General features: G+C 35.4%; 1 protein-coding gene across 1 annotated transcript; it reads left to right on the top strand.

The window, feature by feature from the left end:
* Positions 1-3255: 3255 nt before the first annotated feature.
* LOC131013206 (probable LRR receptor-like serine/threonine-protein kinase At3g47570) lies at positions 3256-7413 on the top strand. The gene is made up of 6 exons (XM_057941270.1): positions 3256-4162; positions 4241-4459; positions 4546-4625; positions 4675-4733; positions 4849-6551; positions 6645-7413. Exons 1-6 carry the CDS (start codon positions 3256-3258, stop codon positions 6986-6988), a joined length of 3312 nt encoding a protein of 1103 aa, XP_057797253.1. The 3' UTR covers positions 6989-7413.
* Positions 7414-8865: the final 1452 nt, after the last annotated feature.

Below are 8865 nucleotides of genomic sequence, written 5' to 3'. Positions count from 1 at the left end.
CATCGGACGGCCCAAAAAGAAAAATGCATCAAGATTCGTGGAAGGGAGAGAGTACTATATTTAGAAATACATCAAGATTCATCAGACGGCCCAAAAAAGAATATGCATAAAGATTCGTGGAAGAGAAAAAGTATTTTATAAAGAGGCTGTAAGGAGTAAAATGGGTGTTATGAATAGAATCACCCATAATTAAGGTGTACTACAAATTGAGTTAATCAAATAGTGGTGAGTGTCTGATTCACCTTCACCCCAGCAGCCAGGGCCGGTCCTGAGGGTGGGCGGGCATGGGCGACGGCCCAGGGCCCCAAAAATTTGAGGGCCCAAAATTTTTAATATATCCTATTAATTATAGATCTTATGTATAGTAACAAAATAGTTCATCTATTGATTTTGGGCCCAACATAATTTATTGTCAAATTTATATCTATACTATATTAAAAAGAGAGTTTTCAATTTGAAATCAATTTCAAATTAATTTTAAAATTGAGTGACAATTTTGTAGTTATAATAAAATTGAAGGTTTATGTTTAAACTATATATATTTCTTTTTATTTTCATTTTTCATTTTCTTTAACTTCTTATTTGTTGTTACATTTCTTTCCAAAATTGTGAAATTTAATTAATTATAAAATATTTAATATGAATATCAAATTGAAGATTATGATAAGAGCTTTAATATGATACTATATTTTATGAAAATATTTGATTTAAAATGTAAAATTTATGCATGTTTAAATATTAAAGTTTTATAAATTTCTCTCTCCTCTCTCATCTTTTTAAATAAATATATTTTTAATTCTTTTAAATTAGTATTTTATTTTTAATTTTTTTAACTTATTTTTTTATTTTTTTTAATATCAAATTTTATAATTGTGAATTCTTTTTTATTTTTTTAATATTCAATTCAAATATATTCAATTAAATTTAATTTTCTATTATATTTATAAGTATAATAATTAAATTAGTTAATTTTATACAAATAGTAAAAACAAAAAATATTTTCAGTGCATTGCACGAGATGCAAATGCTAGTTGCATTTAAAACTTAAAGTTCAATTTAAAATGCAAATGCTAGTTGCACCTCGCTGTCGGTAATATATTTAAGTATATAAATTAATTATTAACAATACCGCGCCGTCGGTGATCACCGGAGGCATCCTTGCCACTGGTATTTCCGCCGCTATTTTGAAAAACACGGTCGTCCCCTCCATCGTCGGTGGACCGCCGGTAATTTTGGTCGCAAATTATACGTTTTTTTGTAGTGGTAGTATGATATTATATTAGGGGCCCATTTTTTAATTTCGCCCAAGGCCTCAGTTTTGTCAGGACCGGCCCTGCCAGCAGCAAACTCCTACGGTAATGTTTTTCCCTCAATTCATTTTTTTTTCTTTTTTTTTCTTCTTCTTTTCTTCTTCACAGCAATTCCATGATCTCATATTGCATCTGCATATTTTCTACAGAGCTTTGTAATACTAGATGATACCTCTGCACATTATTCCTTCTCCAGAACCAGCAACATCTCAGAACAAATCCAAAAAAGTTTCACCTTTTAATCCCTCTACTTATTCATTCATGCTCAATATCATAGTTCGAATAAAACCAACTGCTAAATACAACAAGGAGATATGAATACTGTTTTTACATGTGTTGATATACATGAAAAGATTAAATGAAATAGAATCGAAGAACATGTGTTGGAACAAAATCTGTACAAGAATTGTTATAAAAAAAAAACAAAAAAAAAATCTGTACAAGAATCGATTTTTATTTATTTAGTTGGGCCCGGATTTATTAAAACCTGGGCTGTGTTTTTTTTAATTGAGCTGGGCTTTATTTGTTAAATAAAAGAACATGGGCTGCCTCCATTTAATCATTGGGCTTAATCTTTACTTATTTGTTAGACTTGTTTTATTAATTTGACTTAAGTTCAATTGATTTTATTAATTAGATTCTTTAATTTGGGTTTAATTAATTATTTTTATAGAATGATTGCATAATAATATGATATATTATTGTGTGCATATATATCAGTATGATTACTTATTATATGAGTTGAGCATGAAATGAATTGTATTAAGTATTTTGCAAATAAAAATGATTTTTTCTCACCTTTTTAAAGATTTCGATAGAATCATAGTTGCGCGTGCGTTGCTATACAAAGAAGGTGTGAAATCATGTCAAGAAATCGAAATAGACCTCTGCTGATTTTTTACTGTAAATCGAAATTTAGGGATGGTAAACGGTTCGATTTACAGTAAAAAAATCAATAGAGGCCTATTTCGATTTCTTGACATGATTTCACATCTTCTTTGTACAGCAATGCACGTGCGACTATGATTTTCACGCTACAGAAAAATATTTAAAGAATTAAATATTTCCACGCAGGCACGCTATTATCCAAAAATATTTAGGGATGTAATTTTTTGGGTCCCAATTTTTTTTAATGCTAGTAGTATTAAAAAAAAAAAATGGGCCCCTAATAATAACAATAGTATACATAAGAGGATATAAAATTTTTTAGGCCCTTGAAAATTATGGCACTGGGCGGTCGCCCTCAGAGATGGCCCTATACGGGCGAGCGTACTAGTTATGTAAGAAAATGATAGAGTCGAATGAAAACTAAATGTTGATGACCTGTTCCTATCTTGAATAAGCAATGAGGCGATGTATTGACTAATTTTAGGCTTTTAGCTGATAATATTGGCAATTTCCCAGCTTCAGCACGAAAAAAAACTTTATCTGCTAGCCTCTTGAGGTCCTACATATGCAGCCACAAAGCGCATCCTTGGCTGCTTCTTATCTACGCTATATAGTTTTCTACTGTGGATATACCTTTTTACTCATTCCTGCTCACTTTAAATTATCCTTTTGCAACTGGGACTTTTCTCAATCTACTTTTCCAATGTTTGATTCTATATATCTGTTTCTATATAATCGAGATATAAGGATTTAGTTTTCATTTCTATGTCGATCAAGTCTTCGTCTGTGTCTCCGCCTTTGTCTCAAGTCTTCACCTTCGTCTTCGTCTGCATCTCTGTCTCTGTCTTTGTCTCAACCTCAAGTCTAAGTCTAAGTCTTCGTCTTCGTCTTCGTCTTCGTCTTTGTACGGACATGGAAATAACATCAAAGGAGGACTTGACTCAAACGGACTGGACTCTCAAGTCAAGCAAGTCTTGTAATATTTGTGTATATATGATGATTATTGGATGCCGTTATTAGCGACTTAATTTTCATAATACAATCACAATTTGCAGCCATGGAGAAAAACATTTCTTGCATTTTGCAGTATGCATTCCTAATTACCATAACCTTCCCAATGATTTCTTCTGAAGCCAAACAACCTATGAGCCTCGCAACTGATCAAACTGCCCTTCTTTCACTCAAACATAGATCTCTTTTACTTGCAACTAATTGGACCAACTCGAGCTCCGTCTGCAGCTGGATTGGCGTCACTTGCAGCTTGCGCCACCACAGAGTAGCTGCCTTGAATCTCTCCAACATGGCTCTCTCCGGCACCATTCCACCACAGCTCGGACACCTCTCCTTCCTCGTCTCCCTCGACCTCTCCAACAACCTTTTCTATGGAGATTTGCCACAGGAACTGTCTCTCCTTCGCCGTTTGAAGTTCATATCTTTCCGACTCAACAACTTCACTGGAGACATCCCTCCGATGTTGGGTCAGTTACCAAAATTAGAGCACTTGAATTTACGCAACAACAACTTCATAGGTTCCATCCCAAAATCGCTCTCAAACCTCACAAACCTACGATTTCTTGACTTAACTTCCAATTCTCTGAGTGGAGAAATTCCAAAAGAGTTGGGAAGACTTCAAAGTCTACAAACTCTGTATGTTCGTTCTAATCATCTCTCCAATGTTATACCATCAGCCATATTCAACATATCGACCCTTGTAGTTATAGCATTGAGAGACAATGAACTGAGCGGAAGTCTTCCAACAAACATTTGCAGTAATCTTCCATTTCTTGCTGAGCTTGGTCTTTCTTTCAATCAGCTGAGTGGTGTGATTCCCACAAATCTATCCCAATGTTCACGGCTTGAGGTGTTGAGCCTCTCTTACAACTCTTTTAGTGGGGAGATACCTTCAGAAATTGGCTACTTAACATCTCTTCTGTATTTAGCTCTTGGAGCTAACAATTTGAATGGTATATATGGTTCAAGTTCTTATCACATAAATTTGTGTAAATGTGATTTTATTAGTTTCATGACACTTTTTTTGCCAGGAATACTACCACATGAGATTGGCCATCTTCAAAGTCTGGTTACTTTTGGTGCTGGACCGAATGAGATTGCGGGCTCAATTGATTTCAATATTTTCATGAATATGTCTTCTCTGCAAACCTTAGTACTAGCGCGTAACAAATTCACGGGAAACCTTTCGAGGAATATTGGGAATATTACCATGCTAACAGAGTTACAACTCCAGGAAAACCATTTTACAGGTACAACAGAGTAATTTTCATGTAAATTGTCTGTTTAGCTACAATATGTGTTTTTAGCTACAATTTTGAAATCTCATCTTTTGCAGGGCTTATTCCCACTGAATTTGGCCAACTTTACCATTTGGAGAGATTATCATTATCATGGAACACCTTGAGTGGTTCGATTGTACATGAGCTCTTTAACATTTCAACTCTTCGGATTCTTTCCCTTATAGGCAATGCTTTGTCGGGGGTTCTTCCAACCCATTTATGCTTCCAACCCATTTATGCCATGGTTCTCCCTTCCTTGAAGGATTGTTTCTTGGCGATAATTCCATGAGTGGAGCAATACCAACCTCTATCTCTAACTGTTCTCAACTCATATATCTCTCACTTGGAAACAAATTCAGTGGTTATATACCTACTCATCTCGGCAACCTAAGACTTCTTCAAACTCTTCAACTGTTCAGCAACAATCTTACCCAGGCACCATCTTCTTCCTTCATTACGTCATTGACAAATTGCAGGTCTCTAACTCTTTTGTCAATTGATAATAATCCTCTAAATGGTGTCATTCCAGCTTCTATCGGGAACTTATCTTCCTCACTTCGAACATTCACTGCCGGCAATTCCAAATTCAGTGGAAACATTCCCGTTCAAATAGGCAATCTAAGCAATTTGATGGCATTGTCTTTGAAAGCAAATGAGTTATCTGGTAATATTCTACTAACTATAAGCCATTTGCATGAACTTCAAGGATTAGATCTGTCTAATAACATGTTGGGAGGCTCAATACCACATGCTATATGTGATCTATTCAACCTCAATACTTTAGATATGAGCAAGAATCAATTTTCAGGCCAAATTCCTAAATGTCTGGGAAATATCTCTTCTTTAAGAAAACTTTATCTAGACTCCAACATTTTGAATTCAAGCATACCATCAAGCTTATGGGGCCTAAAAGATTTGATCAATCTAGACTTGTCCTCAAATTCATTGAATGGGTCACTACCTCTAGAGATGAATAACTTAGGAGCAGCGATCTATATAAATCTAGCGATGAATCAGTTGTCAGGGTCAATTCCGAGCATTATCGGAAAGTTGCAGAATGTGGTTAATCTGTCTTTGGCAAATAATAGACTAGAAGGTTCTATTCCTGTGTCTATGGGAAGCATGATCAGTTTGGTAAATCTCGACTTGTCGTACAACAACCTCTCTGGTTCAATTCCAAAATCTTTAGAAGCACTTCAAGACCTCGACTACTTTAATGTCTCTTTCAATAGTTTAAGTGGAGAAATTCCTAATGGAGGTTCTTTTAGAAACTTCACTATAGATTCTTTTAAGGGTAATGAGGCATTGTGTGGAATCCCCAAGTTCCATGTCCAAATTTGTTCTTCAATTTATAATCACAGATCAAAGAGAAAGAAGGTGGAACAAGCTCCATTTATTATTTTCGGGGTTGTGGCTTTCATCTCAGTTGTTTCTTTGGCCTTTATAATTGTCAGATACAAAAGGAAAGATAAGAGGACTAGAGAAGTTGATGAGTTGGTATTTATTGTGCCGGAAAGAATCTCTTATTATGAACTGCTACAAGCAACGGAAAGATTCGATGAAAGCAATTTACTTGGCACTGGGAGTTCTTGCTATGTTTATAAAGGAATTCTTAACAATGGGAAGGATATCGTTGTCAAGGTGTTCAATATGCAGCTAGAAGGTATTTCAAGAATATTCGATGTCGAATGTGAGATACTACGTAGCATTCGACACAGGAATCTGACAAGTGTCATAAGCAGTTGCTCCAATGAAGAGTTCAAGGCATTAGTACTTGAATATATGCCAAAGGGAAACCTTGAAAAATGGTTATATTCCCACAACTATTGCTTGAATATGATGGAAAGATTGAATATAATGATTGATGTTGCATCTGCTTTGGAGTATCTTCACCACGGTTATTCAATGCCCATTGTCCACAGCGACTTGAAGCCTAGTAATGTGCTGTTAGATGAAGACATGGTTGCCCATGTAAGCGACTTTGGGATAGCAAAGTTGTTATGCGATGGAGATGGCTTTGCGTTAACCAACACGCTAGCAACATTTGGTTACATCGCTCCAGGTTAAGTTTCTCTAAATATATTGATTGCACTTCACTTTCAATCGATTAATTGTGTCTTCCTTACTGCATACATTATGATTTTTGTTGTTCCAGAGTATGGCTTGGAAGGGCTAGTTTCAACAAGGTGTGATGTGTATAGCTACGGGGTGATGTTGATTGAAACTTTTACGAGAAAAAGGCCTAGGGATGATATGTTTTGCGGAGATATGAGCTTAAAGAGATGGGTAGAACTCTCACTTTCGGAGTTCCCAGATGAAGTGATAGATACCAACTTAGTCATGAATTTGGAGGAAGAAATGATTGACAAGAATATGCAGTGTGTATCATCCATACTTGAATTGGCTCTGAAATGCTCTGTGGACTCTCCTGGGGATAGAATCAACATGAAACAAGCACATGCAGAGTTGCAAAAAATCAAACATCGATTTTCCCAATGAGATTGAAGTAAGCTATTTCAAAGTTCTATGTTATTTCTAAGATAATATTGTTCTATTACGATTTACTTATTTTCCCAATAATATTCGTGTTTCACATATCTTTCGTGAAGGGAACCAAGTTGCTGACATTATGGCAAATCCAAATACTCCGACTGGTTGGTGGAATCATGCTATTCCCTTGATTGAGGAAGTCGTTCAAAAGGATATTTATATCCCAAATTTCTATCGCAAAGTTAGCTAATGATGTCTTCTTCATTTGGTGGCTTTGATGAGGCATGTAGTGTTGAAGATTTTGAAGAGGCAGCAGATGCTAATTGGGGTGAGGCATTGGATATTGGTGAGGTGGATGTCATAAAGAATAGAAAATTTGGCTTGGTCCTTTTGTTGGTTTATGCTGTCATTGTTAGTTTGTTCTTCTTGTTTATGTTTTTTTTCCTTTACTGGTGCTTTCATTAAAATTAAAATTAAAAATAAAAAAATTATTAATTTAAATAATTATAATTAAAAATTGAACACTAATAAAAAACAATAATTTAAATAATTGTCGAAATCACGATCCATTTCTTGAAAACTTTCATAACATCTGAAATACATATATGTATATTTTTGAAACTATTATCGTACCTTAGTTGCGGCAATGTGACGGCGAGCTGAGGGCTACTGACATTCTTAGAAGTCTAGAGATACTATTCTAGACTCGACATCAAAAGCTTATGGTTATCAGAGACATGAAAGAAAACTTATGCTCTGATACCATTCTGTCACACCCCAATTCTTGAAGGAATAAATATAATCGAGGTGCAACTAATTCATAGAAATAAACAAGGAACAACCTTGTTAAAACCCGAATAATAAGATAACGAGTCGGGCTAGGCCCCTTTGGATCACAAGTTTTGTTTCATGTTTCTGACAACCGACGTTCATTAACTCGAAACTAGAAATTTTAAATTGAAGTCATCTTAAGTTGAGAAAACAAAAGATGTATAAGAGTTATTACTACAGCGGAAGTCTTCATAGAAATTGAACCCTAGCCTCAGCTCCGTCCCGTCAGCACCAGCCAGCCAACCTGAAAACATTTGAAAGTATTTTTGGGCTAAGTACTAATGTACTTAGTGGGCATGCATTTTCTGAAACATCTCATATTTTAATAAAGACAGTTTATCCAATCATACTTGACATGACTTAGAAGGTTTTAAATTGAAATAACTTCTAAGCATGTTAAAACATTTTCTTTCATTTGTGCGCACATGTCACACTCCCTTTCTGTTACTCGCTGTGATCCCGGACCTTTTAGCCACCGACGGATCCATTTCTCCCATTGCACTTGCCCTGAGGACGTAACTCAGACAAGTTGAATTGACCTCGGGACGCTACCCAGGCAGGCCTTACATGATACATGCTCCGGAACACATCCAGCCAAGCACCCTTATAACGCCTCTTACATGAATTAGTGCCCGATGGAGATCAACCCACCGAAACAACTAACAAGTGTACACAATTCTCAAATAACGTGTTAGGCTATAAGAGAACCTCAATTGATTCGTTGTGGCGAGCCTTAAACAGAGCAGAGTGCACATAAACATTTTATTGGATAAACAGTTTTCATTTCATTGAATAAATAATTTGCATTTAAATGAAACATTTAGAGCTTAATAACTCAATCATACTTTATACATTTGTAAAGTAAGCCCACCTGTATAGGCAAAGCCTGTCGTTTAACCTTATCTCTGAATCGGAATAGCAGTGATAATCCTTCTGATGCTCAAAGCCTACAAGAAATCTATTCTCAATAGGTCTCCTTAAATCTAATCTTAAGTCATGATGTAGTGCTTAACATTCTATGATTCACTTAGCCGGGTTTTCAAAATTTAGTAAAT

This window comes from Salvia miltiorrhiza, chromosome 2, assembly GCF_028751815.1.
Source record: "Salvia miltiorrhiza cultivar Shanhuang (shh) chromosome 2, IMPLAD_Smil_shh, whole genome shotgun sequence".
NCBI classification, from domain to species: domain Eukaryota; kingdom Viridiplantae; phylum Streptophyta; class Magnoliopsida; order Lamiales; family Lamiaceae; genus Salvia; species Salvia miltiorrhiza.
The sequence above is the reverse complement of the archived record's forward strand: the minus strand, read 5'-3'. Positions and strand labels throughout refer to the sequence as shown.

Excerpts from the sequence above, each read along its gene's own strand:
- LOC131013206 (XM_057941270.1), top strand. The coding sequence starts at position 3,256 with ATGGAGAAAAACATTTCTTGCATTTTGCAGTATGCATTCCTAATTACC. Across the intron at positions 4,460-4,545 it reads CCAGGAAAACCATTTTACAG|GGCTTATTCCCACTGAATTT; the intron begins GTACAACAGAGT and ends CATCTTTTGCAG. Across the intron at positions 6,552-6,644 it reads ATTTGGTTACATCGCTCCAG|AGTATGGCTTGGAAGGGCTA; the intron begins GTTAAGTTTCTC and ends TTGTTGTTCCAG.